This window comes from Urocitellus parryii, chromosome 6, assembly GCF_045843805.1.
Source record: "Urocitellus parryii isolate mUroPar1 chromosome 6, mUroPar1.hap1, whole genome shotgun sequence".
NCBI lineage: Eukaryota > Metazoa > Chordata > Mammalia > Rodentia > Sciuridae > Urocitellus > Urocitellus parryii.
The window spans coordinates 148,162,194-148,182,733 of record NC_135536.1 but is presented as its reverse complement, the minus strand read 5'-3'; the positions used below and the strand labels follow the sequence as shown (position 1 = coordinate 148,182,733).

The following is a 20,540-nucleotide window of genomic DNA, read 5'->3' as shown; positions in this document are numbered from 1 at the left end:
TGTTCATAGCAATGCAAAAGTTGACTAAAACAGAAATCTACCATGTTATATGTGACTGGCTTGAGAAACCAGGTTCACATGAAAATATTCAATCAACAACTTTAAAGATACAATAAAAACTTTAAAAGGAGTTGTGCTTCATATGAGACATGTTAGGATGTTCCATGTAGAACATCCTAACAAATAACATAGAAACATACAAATGTGGGCTGGAAAAATTAGTGAAGCCATTATTAGCAGTGAGCTGAGGCAATGAGAGTAATTGAGGTGGCTGAAGAAATCATATTAAGTGGAAGAAGAGGGAAGAATCCTACAGAACACTAAAAAAAAAAGGATTAGAATAAGCAGTTTCATCTTTTAAAAATTTGAAAAATAGATAAATAAATAGAGCTTCCAACAAACTAAGAATGAAGGAAAAAAAAAGTAAAGTTGACGAGGGGTAAGGTAAAGCACTTAAGCTTCAGTTTCAAAAATGTTTTTAAAAAGTCCTGCATTATGAAGAAATGACCTATAAGGGGTTCCTTCTTTCAATCTCTCCTTTTAAAAACAGCATCCTCTCTAACCAACCCTTCCAAAAAAGTCCCAAGATATCCCCACCCCATGGTATTAATATGACTGATCCCTACAGCTAAGAAAATCACTGAATTTCAATATGATGATGTAGTAACATTTCTTGTAGGCATAATATATAAATGGCTGTTCTTGTCACAATAACAAATCCAAAATCCAACTAGTGCAAACAGTTCCAACAAAATGATTTAAGAGAAAATGAACAATCCCTGAAGCCTGCCATAACAGAATTTCACTCATAACAGGACACAAATATGAAACAAATAGAAGCACAAAGCAAAAGATATTAAAATATCGCAACTATACTTATTAAAATTAGCCTTAATATTTTTATGTGAAAGTAGTAATGCAAGAGTTGGTAGAGAATACCTTCATTTTTTCGGGATTTCACCAATGTGACTTTGGTGGGTTTGGCGGGCTGACTGGAGGCCACTGATCGCCTATCTGATCGTGGAGACAAGCTCCGCTCTCTACTTGCACTTCTATCCCTTGCCCAACTCTTCTCACTCCTTCTGTTAACCAGACCACCATGGCCACTTCTTGGATCATGTACTTCCTCATCATAACTGTCTTCGTCATTATCAGAAACTGGTTCAGGATCAGGACGACTTACTGGTATTTGAACTTTCTTTTTCCTTCGAATTGTCTACATTAAAGAGAGAGAGACACACACACAGACATTTATTAGATAAACTGCTTGATTTTCATCCATATAATTTCAGTTCCTAAGAGAGAGAACAATACATTTCTCTTGTCTCATATTAATTTAAATATGAATGAGAGATAAAATACAAAATTACAAAATAATATATTTCTTATAATGGCTGCTCTTTTCTCAGTGGGTCTACTAAGTCCTTATTTACTTTATCCAGAAAGCTTACAGGGAAGTTAATGATTGTTGGTGGCTGGAACAAAGGATAGGCACTGTAATGTCATCAAATATACTGTAGATGTTACCAAAACACCATAGCAACCTTATAAGCCCAATTGCTTTCTTCATTATATTTTTAGAATGCATCAATATCTAGTTGCACAACTGCCTAGCCAGACTTCTAAGAGAGAAATTTATTTATCACACACTAACATTCCACTTAGTACGCTGGAGCTATTAACAAAGCTATACTCCACCAACACCAACTGCCTTCCATTTCCATATTGCTCCAATTTATAACCTCTGGCATAGGTGCAACGTCTGTCTTCTGGCATCCTTTTCTCAACACTCTGTGTTCCCTGTCCCTTTATTTCTTTCACTCTAAGTTCAAGATCTATGCATATTAATGTCTGATTGAGTGGCTCTATAATCCTTGGACTACACTTTGCCTTCTCATACTGGTATATATTGGATCACTTCAGAGATATCTGAGAGCTTCTTGGGTAACACTTGTCTTCGACTCCATACAACTTCATCTACTGAAACTTTCACTGTCCATCTTATTTCTAGTTCTTCCATCCTCGTCTATTCTTTCAGTCCATCAATTCTCTCCTGGCTTCATTTTCCTTCCTCCCAAGTTTGCATCAGACTCCATGCTGCCATATGTAAATGACTTTCTACTGACCCCTCAATCATCTGCTAATAAGAGTGAGTCCAGTATTAAATTTACTTTGGATGGCTGCATTTCTACATTTTGCTGATTAGGTCCTCTATAAGTTCATTTTACTTCACAGAAATTTTTCTCTTATTCCCCAATTCTTTCATCTACATCTTGCTGCCTCTCAATGGAGAGGCACAGGTATTTCACCAAAGTTGTTCTCTAAGGTCCTAATCTCTCAGTCTGCTTCTAGAGATCAGTGCTATTTTGTTCCCCTTCCACTTCTAAGTACTTTCGATCTCTCTCTCTCTTGCCCCCCCCCCACCTCTTTTTTGAACTTCTGGTTTCTAATCCCAAAGACCAAGGGGGATTTTCTATGGGTATGAAGAAAACCATTCCATTTGAGCTCCATTCCTGTTCCTACCCACTTCCAAGATCTTCCTTCATCAGTTACCATTCTCCAAGTTATTTGCAACTTCAATCTCTCCCTATCTACTTCAAAACTGTCCTCAGTTCACTAATCTCCCAATTAACCTTCTGTGTTTCTATCTTACTACTTACCTTCAAGTTGTATCTAATCTCTTCTCTTCACAAGCCAATTTGTTTGAAAGGGTGATCTACACTAAATAATTTTTGCTTCCAAGGACTTGGGGGGTCTTACTCTATTAACTATTCAATGAAAGAGCCTTCTGAGGACATTCCAAGACAGTATACAGTCTTGTGGTTTACCTGGAAATCAATATAGATAATATTTCAAAGGAGACAGCCTATTGGTTTTGATTAAATATTAAAGAAGAGTGATAGAGCTAACCTTTATCTGTATGTTTTGAATCAATATTGCTTCATCCCATGTACAAAACTATTTTTTCTACAATTTTTTTTAGTGGGGATTATAAAGGAAAGTAAAATGTTTTATGATTTTGCTTCAGTGACTTCAAAACAAATTAAAAATTCTAAACTCTGAAAAAAAATTACCATTGCTTCCTACTTAAAAAGAGATTAGAGCAGGCCTTTCTGAAAAAACAAAAAACACAAACTTTGCTACTGAAGGACAAGAAGCAACAAGAGGCCAGCATGTGGAAAGAACAACCAATGTTCTGTTATGAACTGACAGAAGGCTAATCTTCCCTCTCAGTATACCTATACTGATGGGTCCTTCTCAGGTAACAATTACTGAAAGCATCCCTGAATGATTCCCTGCTTTTAAGTCTCATGTCTACTTCAATTTCCAACATACTGTACTGGGAGTAATATTCTATGTTTATACCTTAATCTTCAATTCCTCCCTAGTAAAATATAAATAAAAACAAAGTCATCAACTTCCAGGCCAGAATTATTAGAAGCACCTCTTTGGAACTCTACTATATCTCAATGACTCTCAATATCATGTTATAGGGCACTACAGTTAATGTGTATACCCATCTAACCTACCAGATTCAAGTTCCTTGCCATCCATTCAATTGTACATATAACAAAATATCTGAACCTAGTAGGTACTTAACTTACTGAAAAATATCCAGTTCTATTATGATTCTTCATTTATATTATGGTTAACCATTATAATTTCACTTGAATGATATTCAGAGCAAGTTTAACAACCTGCTTAAGGTTTAACTATGAAAATTTTGGAACAAATTTTTTTTTTTTTGGAAAAATGCCTACTTCCAAATAGTTAACTAAATTACACGTTCAAATATAAAATAAAACAAAATAAAATCATGTATGTATGAGAATAAAATTATCAACAGAAGCTTTTACAATTCTGCTATGGCCTTTTATAATTCTGCTAAGGCCTTTGTGAGCAAGGCACTAAAAGAAGAGTCAGTAAAGTACAAATGTGATAGACTGACAACATAAAATCAAATGTTTCCATGTTGAAACAGAATTATATAAAAACAAACAAAAAAACAGTATAAGAAGCATATATAAGTTATATATAATAACTTATACACACAAATGCCAAATGGGAAAACAATGTATGTAGTGTTTATGACAGAAGGCTAATAATCTTAACACATAAAACACTTCTACTCTCAGATAACTGCAAGGGCTGTGAACAGGCAAAAGAAGAAACATAAAAGGTAGTGAACACACTATGAGAGAATCAACCCCACTAGTAATTATAAGTATTTTATTTGAAATAATTGTATTTAGTTTATCAGTTTGGAAAATATTCAAAAAGTACTGAACTCTCACTGTCCTACTGATTTTCTGAAGTGTAATATATATATAAAGTCATTTATGTCTTCTAGCTCCAAAAACTCTAATTTCTAAGGAACTTATTACCAAAAACTAACTAAACAAGTAAGTAGGAAGTGACAACCTTCACCACAATATTATTATTATTTTTTAATACTTATGGAAACTGGATACTGAACTGCCCATCAGTAAGTGGTTTGGATAAGTACATGCATACTGTAAGTGAAATGCTGCACATCCATGTGGAGGGTTCACAGAGGTTATCATTAGCAAAGTGTTTTTTGCATCTTCATTTGCTCCACAATGCTTTCTCAGCATGTTCAAATTTTCAGTGAAATTTTTATATGCTCACTGTGGTATAAATGCTAAATCTATTTCTAGCTTCTTATTTTCAATAAACAAAATTAAGCATATTATGGTAATTATATTGTTAGGAGTTCTAACATTTTAATTAAATTTAATTTAATTTACTCAGCCTACTGCCCAAAGGCCTTTTAGTCTATGGAAAAACAATCACAGATCATGGCCACAATGAAAGACCACATAGATCAATAGATTGGGAAACAGAGAAGGAGAGATGGTTATTTGGATATGGGGAGATCATGTTATATATTGTATTATATAAAATATAATAGGGAAATAAAAAACAATTTACCCAAGGTTCTCACCTTAAAAATGTGCCAAGTGACCTAACTGAAAAATACTACTAATAATTATAATGTTCAGGGTAAATAGCTAAAATCAAGAAATCTAAATAATTACACACACACACACACACACACACACACACACATAATATGACCTTGAGGTTTTTGATGATCTAGTTATGACTAAGGATAAAGTTAGGGGAAAAAAAAAAGCTTCAGATGAAAGAATATATACTAAGGCACTGGGGGTTTTATTCTAAATGTCATGTGGAGATGAAAGACAATATAAATTAATGACATGATTCAAGTTGTTCAAATATGGAAATAAACAAATGTTCTTTCCTGATTAAGATACTTTACCACGAGAGCCCTCAACATCCTCTCCCCATAAGAGAAAAAAATACATGGCCAAGCCTCCCAAGTTCCTTCTATCCAACTGGTAAAGCTTTGAGCTGCCCAAATCCTTTTCCTTACATGCTGGACCCAATATGTGTAATTTCAAAAACATTCTTGGTAAAGACCTTCTTATAAAATCATTTTATGGTGAACAGTAGAAGTATAGGATTAGAACTTTCTTAGATACACTATCAGTGTAAAGTTATGTACAGTAAATATTTTGCATGGAAAACACAAAACAGCTCAACATTACAGAGGAATGGAAGGCTTTAAAAGTCAGGAGGATGTGTGAAACTCACCTCCTCAAATGCAAAGGGGAAATCTAAAGCTTATTTGACAACAAAGCTTATAAAAACAATGAAATAGGTCATTATAAAAATAAGCAATTTACTTGTGTAAGCACTGAAATCTTATCTTATAAAAATTGTTTTAAAATTTTTGCCTTCCACTAGGCAATCTGTATATTAACTATAATTTTCAAATGTTATGATTATAAAAAATAATTATAATGAGACTATGAAAACATCAAAATAAAAGGTGTCTGTTATCTGGAACAAAGCAATACCTAAATATTGGCTCTACTGCAATATGAGAAAAATGCTCATCTCCCAGCAATGACATTAGTGTGAAGATAACACCATGTAGCATGGCAGCCTGCACAGGGCAAGAGGGCCTAGCAACAGTTTTGGAGAACACCACTTCTGGCTTTCATGATAGTTCCCAGAAGTCAAAACGCAATGCATGCATCCCTTCAGGCCTATCTACTGGGTCCACTGTGGTTCTGAGTGCTTACTGGAAGGTAGAAAGGTTCTCAAAGGACAAAACAGGACAGACCACCTAGCTTCTGCATCCTGCTCTTGTGTACCCAAATTCAGGCTTCAGTCCTTCAGAAGACAGATGGGGTTAAGTCAGGTGAGGAAAAAAGTGGGTGAGGAAGCTCATGTGCTCCTCGATATTAACATCATAAGACTTCAACAAATCTGTTTTATGCCACATTTCCCGAGTTTTAACTGTGATCTGAGGCAGGTTATTGAGAACTGAACTTTACCCTTTAAAAAAGTAGAATTTTCAGAGAAATATGAACTATAAAAAAGATTCTAGCCATAAAAAGCAGTAAAATGAAATATACCCTGAACAACTCTACAAAGAAAATATGAGACTTTCTCCTCAAACTCAGTCACAGCAACAAGGAAAGCAGCTGATGAGGTAGGTTAAAGAAACAATATAAGTAAACAAATATTTCCAAGTAAACAAATATTACACAAGAAAACAGGGCCACATATTTTAAATTACTTGCCAAAATTCAATCTAACCAAAATACTTAAGAGAGAAGGAAATATATTAAACCATAAAGACTACTTGATTACTTCTTTTCCTTTTGAAATTGAAAAAAGAAAAATCACAGCATCTAAACTTTGAGCAAATATACAGAAATTAGAAGCAGCACTCTTACTTTGAACAACTAACTCTGGAACTTTTGTTTCAGTTTTCATTTTCCTAAAGGGAAGGACAAATTCAAACACCAGAGAAGTATCAACAACAGATGGTATACTTCTAATGAACTAAAAAGATACTTACAATTTTTGCATTTTTCCCACTCTTCCTGAGTTGCTGAACAGCAAAAGCATGTTCAACATTGTCCATTGAAACTCCATTAACCATTGCAACTCGGTCATTTTCCCTACGGGGGAAAAAGGCACCAAACAACATGTTAGAGAAAACTATACAGTTAAGTTTATGAATAAGTTTCTTTAAAAAAAAATTCTTCTAATTATGGACAATCTATCTGTCTTCAAAGTGATGATATATAATGTCGAACTTTTTGCCTGATGAACTTTCACAAACATGTTCAGTAAGTAACCAACCCTAGGCCATTTTTGTAACTATTAACACAGTATTTCCCCAAAGGACAAATCGGGTAGCACAATAGAGGAAACAATTATTGGTAGTTCAATTACAGTATTAGGTGATACTAAATTATCTCATCTAGCTAGGAAAAAAAAAAATCATTCCCTTTTTAAAAGGTAAATTCTTGGGCTGAAGATATACCACAGCAACAGAGCTTGTGCCTAGTATCCGCTGAGATGCTGAGTTTGACCTCCAGTACCATCAAAAAGAAAAAAAGTTCATTCTTTCTCCTTTTAAGTTTCTTATTATCCTTCTGATTATAATCCCATTTTTAACTGTATTTTTTTTCTCCTTGTCTTGCTACCCTCTTTATCATACAAAAAGGGCAAAACTTGGGGTGAGAGGCTCCTGAAAGCTAAAGTTTACCTAAATTGAGTTAGCAAAATCATTAGGAAAGCAGGAAAGTGACAGGACAGGAAAGAGCTTGTCACACAGGCGCCTGAAAGAAGAAAAGCACTTACTGTAGCTGTCCTTCAGCTGGTCCTCCTTTCAATACATCTGAAATCACTATTGAGGTTTCTCCACTCTGAAAATGAGGATTATCTCTTCCACCAGATATTGCAATCCCAAATCCAAATCCAGGAGCCTAAAGTAGTAATTACAGTAAATTATTGCTACTAAAGACAAAAATAATTGCTCATTAAGGTATATGCTATAATGTAAAAAATTACACAAAAATAGTCATTCTGTGATCTGTACTTTGCTTATATGATTGTGTATTAGAACTATAGACTCTTATAATAAGAATACATTCTCTAATAAATTAAATACTAAACATAATAATATTAAAAATTTCAATTACATAAATGTTAAAAACTACAATAATTTAAAAATTCTGAACATTGAAGTCTTGATTTCTGATTATGAGAAGAGGGCCTGAGGGTACTGGCAGTACCTAGTGTCGATCATCACAAACAATGGCAACTAATTTAGAAAATGACACACTAAACTAGCATACAACACCATTTGTAATTCAATGTAAAAAGTAGGCTTGAAAATCAAATATTAGTTCGACTTCAATTATTCTAAAACTTTCTGAGTAAGTAAATCTTTACAGAAGTAATAAAGTTACGAACATTCTATATACATTAGCTGCATGAATTACACATTAGTTATGTCAAACAAGCATTTTTACATATATTTTTAGCTAAAGTAAATTATAAATTATAAACTTCTGAAAGAGCTAAAAATCTTTACCACAATGACTGAGGGACAGCCCAATTGAGAAAAAAATTAAAAATATTTCCAACTTGTTTAAAAATTACAGAATCTCAAGGAAACCAAAACCATTCCCTAGAATAAAGTACTCAGAGTAGTCTAAAGAAATACATGTTTTGGGGGCTGGGGTTGTGGCTTAGCAGTAGAGCACTTGCCTAGCATGTGCAAGACCCTGGGTTTGATCCTTAGCACCACATAAAAATAAATAAAATAAAGGTATTGTGTCCAACTACAACTACAAAATAAATATATTTAAAAAGAGAGAAATACATATATTTGTATAAAGTTGTACTATATTCCTATGTTCTACAATACAAAACACCCTAACGATAAAAAATAACAACTCCCTTCCTAAGCAGTCCAGTTTACAACAAAGGAAACCATGTTCACTATGAAAAGGGTAGGTCAAGATCTTCCCTTCCACCCCAAAGCCTACTAAAGTAGCAAAAGAAAACACAAAAACAAAACAAAACAACCTCTCCCTAAAAAAAGAACAAACACCATTGATTTTACTTCTAGGTATATGCCTAAGAAAAACAAAAACATATCCAAAGACTTACACATAAATATTAACAGTGGCATCAACCATAACAGTCATAAAGTAGAAAATAAACCAATGTCCATCAACTAAAGAATGGATAAGTAAAATGTGGTATAGTTATACAATGGAAAATCATTTGGCATTGAAAAGGAATGAAGTGCTGACAAATGCTACAGCATAGATGAACCCTGAAGACATTATCGGTTAAGAAACCTGTCACAAAAGTCCATATATGCATTATTCCATTTATATGAAATGTTCAGAAACAGGCAAATCAACAGTGACAGAAAATTTGATTAGCTGTTGTCTAGAGCCAAGAGGGAAGGAAAAAACTTGAGAGTGATGGCTAAAGGGAATGAGATTTCTCTTCGGGAGACACAAATTCAGGACAATGACACCAAACCTAATGGTCACTGCCACAAAGTCATCATTTAAAAGGAAAATTCAGTTATTCTTCAGAATGATTTGAAGCAGTAAAAAGTCTCAGTTTTACTACATCTCAACCTTAAGTATACATCTTTCCAATAATCTATGTATAGAAATGAGAAGTGTACATAAAACACTTTGACCTTATACCCAAGTACTACTGTGAATTCAAATTCAACCAACTGTGCATATAAAAGAGAGAGGTGGACACAAGACACATTTTTTTCACCATTTTTACTTGAAGGAATGTACAGTTATTCAGGCCTGCATATTTGGGACATTTTTCTCCAAAATGAATAAATACATGCTACTTCAAAGAAAACAACTAATGGTACTTGCTGCCAGCAATGAAAATTTATTTTTAAAAAATTTATTTTGTTTGGGCTGAGGCTGTAGCTCAGTGGAAGAGTGCCCATCTTGCATGTGTGAGGTTCTGGGTTCAACCCTCAGCACCACACAAAAGTAAATAAAGATTTTGTGTCCATCTACAACTAAAAAATAAAAAAATCTAAAAATTTTATTTTATTTACTTATTTTTATGTGGTGCTAAGGACCAAACCCAGTGCCTCACATGTGCCTGCCAAGCACTCTACCACTGAGCTACACCCCCAGCCCCCAAATTTATTTTTAAAATAAAAATTTTAAATTTGGAAAAATTTACCTATCACCATAAGTTTACAATAGTTTTTCAACATTTAAAAGACCTTTCTTATAGGTTTGGTGGTGGTATTAACTATGTGATTTTAAAAATATATTGTATAATAAATGTCTTATCATTTGAAAGATATGCCTTGACTCTGGAAACCAGCACTTTTAAAAGACCAAGCACGTTTTTATTAAATTATGCATAGATAAAATACTGATTCAGGGTATAATAAGCCAGTGAATATTCACATAACAGTATAAAAAGTTCACTGATATAGATTTAAAGACTGCACATGACAACTATCCTTGAGAAACTACCACTTATCATGTTTTTGGCATAAAATTAAAGATGACTGTACATAATAATAGTTTAGAAGTGCTATTAAGATAACTCCTCTTTTTCAATAGTACATGTATAATGTCAGATTTTCTTGGTGAACTTTAATAAAAAATAACATTAGAAAACAGTTTTTAGGACCTTGGAGATAGTCACAGAACTTGAGATTTATTAATAGGGTATAGTACACCAATGGATTTTCTAATCTTATTGCCTCTCTAATGAAGTATTTATGTAATGTTGAGCTTTATTTGCTTATTTTTATTTTGTACTTTTGCACAGATATACATAAAAGATGCTGGTTTTTAATTCTGGAGGTCAATCTTTATAATAAACAGTCACTATCAGGTCTCAATATCAACACTAGGTAACACACTGCTAACGTGCATGCAACCTGCTTCACTCTTTAGGGGGGCAATTCCACAATACCTAAGAAAAATACAAATGTACTTCTTTTGACAGTTACAAATTCTAAAAATGTTATCTGTACTTCGTTTTTATTGTTTAAAAATGTTTGATCATATAGCTATATTTTGTCTGTTATTCATCAGGTAGTAGACATTAATGTTGTTTCCACTATCTGGCTATTTTGAATAATGTTGCTATGAATATCTGTGTATAATGTGTGGTGTGGACATTTTGTTTCACATCTCTTCAGTACATACCTAGGAGTGAAACTATTCGGTCACACACTTGTTAATTCTACGATTAACCTTTTTTTTTTTTTTTTTTGGTATCAAGGATTGAATCCCAGGGGCGTTTAACCAATGAGCCACATCCCCAGCCCTTTTTAAAATATTTTTCCTAGAGACAGGGTCTTGCTGAGTTCTTAGTGCCTCACTAAGTTGCTGGGCTTTGAACATTCAATCCTCCTCAGCTTCCCAAGCCACTGGGATTACAGGCATGAGTCACCACACTTGGCTTTGGTTAACTTTTAAGGAAATATTTTCTATAGTGGCTACATCATTTTACATTCCTACCTAGAATCTATAAAAGTTCTAAATTATCCACATCCTTGTCAACACTTGCTATTGTCTATTCTTATGCTTATTGCAATCCTAGTAGGTGTAAAGAGGGATCTTTCCTGGGATACAGTACAGCAACAGAGCTCTTGCCTAGTATGCTCAAGGTCTCTTGAGTTCAATCCCCAGCATGTACACATACATCCTCCCCAAGAAGGAATGGGAATCTACCTTGTTATTTTTTAAACACCAAGGGTCAAATCCAGGGTCACCCCACCACTGAATTACAACTACAGCCTTTTTATTTTGAGACAGGATCTCACTAAGTTGCTGAGTGGTTATTAGTCAATAACCATTATCTAATCTAAGGTCAAGAAGATCTATTCCTGTGTTTTAAAGCTTTACTTTATGTAGGTCTATAATTCATTTTAAGTTTTGCTTTTGGTATGAGATAGTTTTAAATTCATTATTTTTATATTTGGTCCACCAGCTATCCTGACACCATTTGTTCAAGACTATTTCCCCCCATTCTCTTCTCCCAACACTCTTGTCTCAAGTTTACCTCTTCTTCAATCACCTCCTTAGTTTAAATATTTATCAGCTGGCTCATACTTTATTTTCCTGACCGATTTCACTATATTTTCACCCTTTAATACTTTAGGATACTAAAAATCCTTCAGTACACAAATACTCATTTACACTACAGAATTCTACTTTAGAAAATGAAAAAATAGAGAGTGGGGATATGGCTCAGAGGTAGTGCATCTGAAAATTTTTTACTAATAAAAAAGAGAAAATGAAAAAGCAGATGACCAACTCATTCCTAAAATTTTTATTTTTCAAAAGATTCTAAAAATATATTCATTTTGTAAGGAAGTACACCTGAAAGTAAAGAAAGTGTGGGTGTATTATGGTGGTAGGGAATGGAACACAGAGTCCTCCAAATGTTCTTACCATTTTAACCTATAGGTAGACCTACGCTTGTCAGTATGACAGCCATTAGATATGTGACTGAGCACTTTAAATGTGTCTAAAATGTGAAATTGTATGATGAGCACTAATTTTATGATTCTGTATAAGAAAAGTAAAGTAACGAATTTTTCAACATTGACTACGTGTTGAAATGACGTTCTGGATATGTTAAGTTTTAAATAAGATATGTATGAATATTGGTTTGATCTGTTTTTCACATTTTTTAATATGAAGACTAAAAACCTGAACTTAAATATGTGGTACTATGTTACTATTAGAGTTGTTGTAGACCTCCTAAGAGTGACTTTATTATATGACTGGTCTCATAGGAAATTAAATTTTACTGGGCCTTACCAAGTACCAAGCACTAAGAGGATATGAAATTGACTAAGACTTCCCACCCTGAGAAAGTTATAATGCACCAAAGGAAGGGGTAAACCACTACCAGAGGTGTATATTCAGCTTTCAGTGAGGATCAGGAGATAAAAGTACATGAGAATAAGCATGTTTTGTTCCCTGACATAACTCCAGGATCTACAACAATACAATTATCTGGTATTCCACTGTTTGCATACAGTGGAATACCAGATAATTATTTAGCCTTGAATGAACACAATTTCAATTGTTTCTAGTTTTCCAAGATGAAGAAAGTTTCCTGAATGTAATGTAAATGATAGAATGAGGCATATCATATATTATTCTTAGCAGTAAAGAGAAGAATATTAGAGTTCTAATCCATAGGATTTTTATTCATTTAAAAGTCATCTCTACCTTTCATATGATTAAGGATTTGCTCTTATTTGACAACAGAGAACATATTATTGCCAGGTTATTGTCAAAAGAACACAGATTCAAATCTTCACTTACTACTATCGCTTAAAGTCCACTTGCTCACCTCTTCAAGAGCAGACTTTTTCATTCCCATGTGGGTGTTTTTTGTTTGTTTGCTTTTTGTGTGTGGTACCAGGAATTGAACCCAGGGGTGCCTAACCAGTAAACCACATCCCCAGACCTTTTTGAGATAGGTCTCTTGGGAGACCAACCTTACACGTGACTGAGTGACACTCCCTGGCTGGGTGCTGAGGTGCTCAGTCACAGAAATGTGGGCGGTGTCTCGTGCATGGGTGTGTCTTGCTACAGCCCCATGAGTGAAGCTATGCTCACCTGTTCCTTTGTAATATAACTCCTTGCCCTGTTTAGGATAGAATCTTCCATGGAAGTGCCTTGTGTGTGTCCCCTTCTCTTACTGTGCCCTTGGGTGTGGCCTACCCAGGTGTCAGTCAACCTGCTGACAGTGAACATCATGAAGATACTCAGCCCTCTGAAACCTGACCCCTTGCTTCATTTGAATAGCTTCCCTCAATAAAAGGGGTCAGCGCATGCTCTCGCTCTCCTTCTGCGGACCCTTAAGGTCAGAGGAGCCGTCACATCGACCCCAAAGAAAAAGGTATTTGTGTCTCTTGTGTGGTTATTTTGTGCAGCCCAGTTAGCCCAGTTTGACTGGAGTGACCCCTGAGCATTTTAGTCACAAGAACAAAAACCCGGCAGGTCTCATTAAGTTACTGGGGTTGGCTTTGAACTTGTGATCCTCCAGCCTCAACCTCTTGATGACTGAATTACAGGGATTATTGGTGTGCACCACTGCACCCAGCTGTAAGTGTGATGCTAAGTCTAGTGCAGCAGTACATGCCTGCAATCCAAGTAACTAAGGAGGCTGAGGCAAGAGGATGGTTGCAAGTTGGAGCCAGCCTCTGCAATTTAGTGAGACCCTATCTGAAAAATAAAAAGGGCTCAGTGGTAGAGTGCTCCTCAGTTCAATCCCCAGTACTGGGGGAGCAGAGGTTATGCCAAAGTCACGGCCCTCTATTTCAAACTGGAGCATTAAAAAAAATTATATGGAGGCCCCACTCCACACCTACTAAATCAGATCCTCTAGTGGTAAGGGCAACCCAAATAAACTTGGAGAGCCACTGCTCTAGATCAATGTTGGCAAGCTATGGTCCAAAGGTCATGTGGCCAGTTATTTATTTATAAATAAATTTTATTGGAATACAGCCATAGCTATTTCTTTACTCGTTGTCTATAGCTACTTTTGAAATACACCTGAAGAGTTGTATAGTTGTGACAGAGATTTATGGCCTGCAAAATTTAAAATATTTATTATGTGGCTTTTTACAGAAAGTTTGCTGATTCTGCTCTAGAGAGTCTACATTTTATTCTGGATCAATTTAGAACACCAAAGGACTAAGATATTTCAAAGTACTATGTTCTGTAGCCTCAGAGAATAAAGTCAACTGAATTAGGCTTTGGCATAAGTTTCTCAGTTTGCATTGACAAGGCTATTTTTAAAAACGTTCAAAATAACCATTCCTGGAGGGTTGATTGTTGAGGACTTTTCATTCTACCACAGTCTATCTCTGATGAAACTCTCAGATGACACAACTCTGTACTCCCAGCACAACAGTTAACATTAAAAAACAAAGAATTATGAGTTAGAAATTCCTCTTATCTCTATTTTCTGATGACACTTCTACCCCCTGGACAAATGGCTCTCTTATGGCAAAAGAGGACTGAAAGCACAGGAAGGAGCCTACCTTATCATCCAGGCAGGAGTTCTCAGATTTGCCTGAATATTATTTACCAAGATGAATTAGGATGACACTTATGTTCAGAAAAATCATATTATTTCTCAATATTCAGGATCTTTCCCTACTCCCCTTAAGTTAATGAGACAGATTTGTAGTACATACATGTAGTATTTCTTCATACCTGAATTCCTAATAAAATCAAGCAAAACACATAGGAGAAAATGTTTAGCTAATTTAAGTCTCTCATTTTCTTTTGCTTATTTATTAACTAGAGGTATTAGGAAAAATAAAAGTAATGTATAATGGAAACTATCTAGCTTCTACCTAAAGAAACATTATACAAGATCAACTTAAACAACATAAACAAATAAAAATACTAAAACAAAACCAGAATTCAATGAAATAGAAAACAGAAAATAAAGAGTATCAATGAAAATATTGGTACTGGGGCTGGAGATATAGCTCAGTTGATAGAGTGCTTGCCTTGCGTGCACAAGGCCCTGGGTTCAATCCCCAGCACCACCAAAAAAAAAAAAAAAGTATTGTGCAAAAAAACAACAAAACTGTCAAACTGTTAGCAAATATAAACAAACTAAACAGGAAATAAGACAAAATTATCCAAAATCAAGGAGAAAAGGGACATCATTACACAACATCAAACATTAAAAATAAATGATTATGAACAATTTTCTGTCCATAAATATATCAACCTAGATGATGATATATCCTCTGCAAGATACAAACTACCAAAACTACAAAAAACAATCCCCACAAAAAAACTATCAAAAGCAAATTTGTAAACTCAACAATTCTACAGAATATTAAAGAAATTAAATTTGTAGTTTAAAAACCATCCCAACAAAGAAAAGTCCAACACCAGATAGCCATACTGGTGAATTCTATCAATCATTAAAGGGGAAGAAAAACTACATCAATTGTATACAAACTCCATCAGAAACCACAGGAGGAAGGAACACTTCCTAGCTCCTCCCTTTGAGGTTGGCAGCTTTCCCTTGATACCAGTAATGTAAGAAAAAAATATCAATTGGCCAATTTGTCCCACAACACTGAAATAAGCTATCTTCACAGAATATTATCAAATCAATCCAACAACATATAAAATGTGTACTATATCACAATTGTAATTTATATTAGAAATGCAAGGCTGCTCAATTATCAAAAAATATTTAAATTCACCAAATCCACAAGGAAAAAAAATATATATATTTTGGTTTGGATATGAAGTGTCCCCCAAAAGCTCACATTTGAGGCAATGCAGGAACATTTATGAGAGCTATAACCTAATCAGCAAATTGATTCATTTGATGAATTAATAATTTGAAAGGACTACTGTATTAGGTGGTGACTATAGGTAGGCAGGGTGTGGCTGGAGGAAGTAGGTCACTGGAGTGTGCCTTTGGGGTTTATATTTTGTCCCCATGAACAGAGTTCTCGCTCTGCTTCCTGGCTGTCATATCCTAAGCTGCTTCTCTCAGCCACACTCTTCCTCCATGTTGTTGTGCCCCATCTTGAGTCCAGAGCTATGGAATTGGCTGACCATGAACTAAACCTCTAAAATCTGGAGCCAAAATAAGCTTTTCCTCCTCTAAGTGGTTCTTGTCAGATCTTTTGGTCACAGTGACAAAAAGCTGACTAAAACACTACTATAATGTCAACCAATACTTGTTTAAAAAAAAAAAAAAAGTACTGAAAAATTCAATATTCACTTGTGATTTTAAAAACTCTCACTAAACTGGGAGTGGTAGCAAATACCTATAATCCCAGCAGCTCAGGGGGCTGAAGCTGGAGGATCACAAGTTCAAGACCAACCTCAGCAATTTAGTGAGGTCCTAAGCAACTTAGTGAGACTCTGTTTCAAAATAAAAAACTGAAAAGAGCTGGGGATCTGGCTTAGGGGTTAAGTGAGTCTGTCTTCCATCTCTAGTACAAAAACAAAAAAACTCTCTCAGTAAATTATAAGAAAACTTCCTAACCTAAAAAAAATGACAAAACACAAAAACAGAATTACAAAATAGCAATGCTTCCTCAGTCTGATAATGGGCATCTATAAACACAACATACTGAATGATAATAGACAGTGATTTTATCCAATACTACAAAGCAAGTCTGCTTACCATTCCTATAAGCAGCATACAGACTGGAAAAGAAGAAATAAAACCACCTCTGTTTGCAGATAACATGACTGTCTATGAGAAAAGACTTCTCTTAGTCTCTATGTCCATATGTAGATATATGACTATCTACAAAAAATTGAAAAGTTCCCAGAATTAATAAGTTTAGGAAGTAACAGGGATGTTATTTTTAAAAAATTAATTGTATTTCTACATATCAGCAAGGAATAATAAAAAACTAAAGTTAAAAAAAAAATCTACAACAGCACCAAGAAACCAGAAATACTTAACTAGATATAAACCTAATGAGAAGTGTGCAGGATCTGTATGTCTAAAACTGCATAACCCACTTGAATCAAGTGTATGAAATATGATATGTCAAGAGCTTTGTAATGTTTTGACCAATAAAAAAAATGAAAAAAATAAAAAATAAATAAAACTGCAAAACAATGATGAAAGACATCAGAGAACTAGGAGATACACCATGTGTACAGTTAATAAGACTCATGTTGTAAAGCCATTAATTATCCCCAATTGATCTATATAGAGTCAATGCAATCCCAATGAAAATCACAAATTTTTGGTGGGGACAGGGGCAGTAAAAACTGCCAAGTTTATTCTAAAATTTATATGGAAATTGGGCATGGCAGTGTACACCTGTAGTTCCAGCTACTTGGGAAGATATAGGAAGATTACTTGGAACCTCAAACCTGGACACGTGGCAAGACCCCATCATTAAATAAATAAATAAAAGTTAAAGAACAAACGGGAAAAAAAAAAAACCAGAAAAACAACAACCACGAAAAAAAAGGCAAAGGAACTTGCACAGCCAAAATTATGTTCATTTTTCTCCTGTTTTAAATAATAGATTTGGAGGATTTGCACTAGTTGATTTTCATACTTAACATAAAGCTACAGTAATCAATAGCAGAAGTCACTAGTAGACACATACGTAATTCAATAAAAAAGATGAGGGAGTCCAGAAACAGATGCAAACATACATGGTCAACTGATTTTTGACAAGGAAATTAAATGGAGAAAAAAATACTCTTCAACAAAATGGTTGCTCAAAATATTAGACATCATATGAAAAAAAAATCCCCTGCCTATCTCATACCACATACAAAATTTAACTCAAATACAACTTCTAGAAGAAAACACAGGAGAAAAAAAAAAAAAAAAAAACTTTTGTGACTTTAGATTTGGCAAAGATTTCTCAGATACCAAACCAAAAGCATGATTTATGAAAACAAAAGTTAAACCAGTCTTTTCAAAATTTAAAACTTATATAGTCTGCAAAAGATACTGTTATGAGATGAAAAGGTAAACCAGAGGCTGGCCAAAAATATTAGCAAAATAAAACATCATAAAGAACCTGTATCCGCCAGGCATGGTGGTGCACACCTATAATCCCAGTGGCTTGGGAGGCTGAGGAAAGAGGTTTGGAGTTCAAAGCGGCCTCAGCAAAAATCGAGGCACTAAAGCCACTCAATGAGACCCTGTCTCTAAATAAAATATAAAACAGGGCTGGGGATGTGGCTCAGCCATCAAGTGGCCCTGAGGAGTTCAATCCCTGATTCCCACCCACCTCAAAAAAAAAGAAAACCTGTGTCCAGATTACAGAAAGAACTCTAAAAATTCCAACTTCTGTGCATAATTAACAGTGAAAAGGTAATAAATGAATGAAAGAAAATGTTTACAAATTATATATCTGGTAAGTGGTTAATATTCAGAATATATACAGAACTTCTACAACTAAAACATAAACAACGTGATTAAATTATGGACAAAGGACTTACACATGTGGTAAATTTTATGTTACATATTTTAGTACAATTTTTAAAACCCCCATAATAAGCAAACAATAAAATTAAAAATGGGCAAAATACTTGGAAAACATTTTACCAAAGAATATATACGGATCACAAAAATAAGCAGGTACTCAACATCACTACAGAAATGCAAACTAAAACTGCAATGCAATATCACTAGATATCTATTAGAATGACTGAAATTAAGGGAAAAAAAAAAACAAAAAATATCAAGTATTGACAAGGATACTGAGCAAGGAACTCCTATACATTACTAGTGAATATGAAAGGTGACACAGAGTTTGGCAGTTTCCTACAAAATTAAAAAACTACCATATAACTCATAGCCATTCCATTACTAAATATTTACCACAACAAATACATATGTTCATATTAAAAAAAATCTGCACATTACAGAAGATTTATTCATAATCAACAAAAACTATAAACTCAGTGTACCACACAACTAGAGAATGAGTAAGTTATTATACATTCATATAATGGAACACTAGTCAGCAATAAGTAGGAACTAACTACTAATAAACTACATCATGGAGATCTCAAATGCTTTATGGTTTGGATATGTGTCCCCTAAAAGCTCTTGTATTAATGCAGAAATGTTTGGAAGTGAAATGATTAGATTATGAGAATTGTGACCTAATAAATCTATCCTAATTTGAATGAATGACCTGGGAGGTAAATTCAGGAAGAGGTGTGACATGGCTGGAGGTGGAGGAGGTGGGTCACTGGAGGCACTGTTCCTCCTCCACCCCTTCCTTGCTGTCACAAAAGGATCCTCTGCCATACCTTTCCCCCAAATCATGCTACCACTCTACCTTGTGCTCAGAGCAATAGTTGGTCATCTATGGACTGAGGCCTCTGAAACTATGAGCACCAAATAAACTTTTCCTCCTCTAACCTTGTCAGGTAGTTTGGTCATAGTGACACAAAAGCTGACTAAAACAAATGCATTAGTCTAAACTGTAAGAATCCACTTATATGACATTCTGGAAAAGGCCAAAGTATAGGAACAGAAAACAGATCAGTGGTTGTTAAGGGCTGGGGCCAAGGGGACAGAGATGACTACAATGGACTTAAGTGAAAATTTTAAGGTGATGGAGCTGTTCTGTTTTGTAACTGTGGTATTGATTACATGACTATGAATTCAGAAGTGTACACTAAAAAACTTTATTGTATAAATTATACCAAAATAAAAGTAAAGGTAATAAGACAAATAAATGTAGTATGACAAAATTATACTAAATCATCATCTTGATAATCAAACAGTCATAAGGAATGAAGTTACTTTGTGCTTAATCATATATCTGACTTAAATATGCTAAAAATGAACACATTTCAAACAACAAGATGTTTTACTTTAGCTTTATAAATTAAAAGTTAATGTTAGGATTATTTCATTTTGTAAAGCACCAAAATGTCAACTATATCCTAACTAAAATCATTGTTTTTGAATATTTACCCATTATCTGTTATGTGCAGATTTAAACATTCATGAGATAATTAGGTAGGGTCCAAGAACATAATTCTCCCCCTTTCCAACTTCCTAATAATAGTCAACAGCTAGTAGATATAAGTGTGAAAATATGTCCTATATTTAAATATTATTCTCTGTCTTTCTATACTTTCTCTTAAAGAGGG

At 34.4% G+C, this 20,540-nt stretch overlaps 1 protein-coding gene across 8 annotated transcripts in view; it reads right to left on the bottom strand.

The window, feature by feature from the left end:
• The window catches only part of Tjp1 (tight junction protein 1), a 230,210-nt gene that overhangs the window by 49,623 nt on the left and 160,047 nt on the right, over window positions 1-20,540 (bottom strand). For all 8 annotated transcript variants that reach the window (XM_077800270.1, XM_077800271.1, XM_026406956.2 and 5 more), the window contains 3 exons: window positions 7,711-7,835; window positions 6,920-7,022; window positions 940-1,216 (listed from right to left, as the gene is read on the bottom strand). In XM_077800270.1, coding sequence (XP_077656396.1) covers window positions 940-1,216; window positions 6,920-7,022; window positions 7,711-7,835 — 505 coding nt within the window. The remainder of the gene's footprint in view (window positions 1-939; window positions 1,217-6,919; window positions 7,023-7,710; window positions 7,836-20,540) is intronic.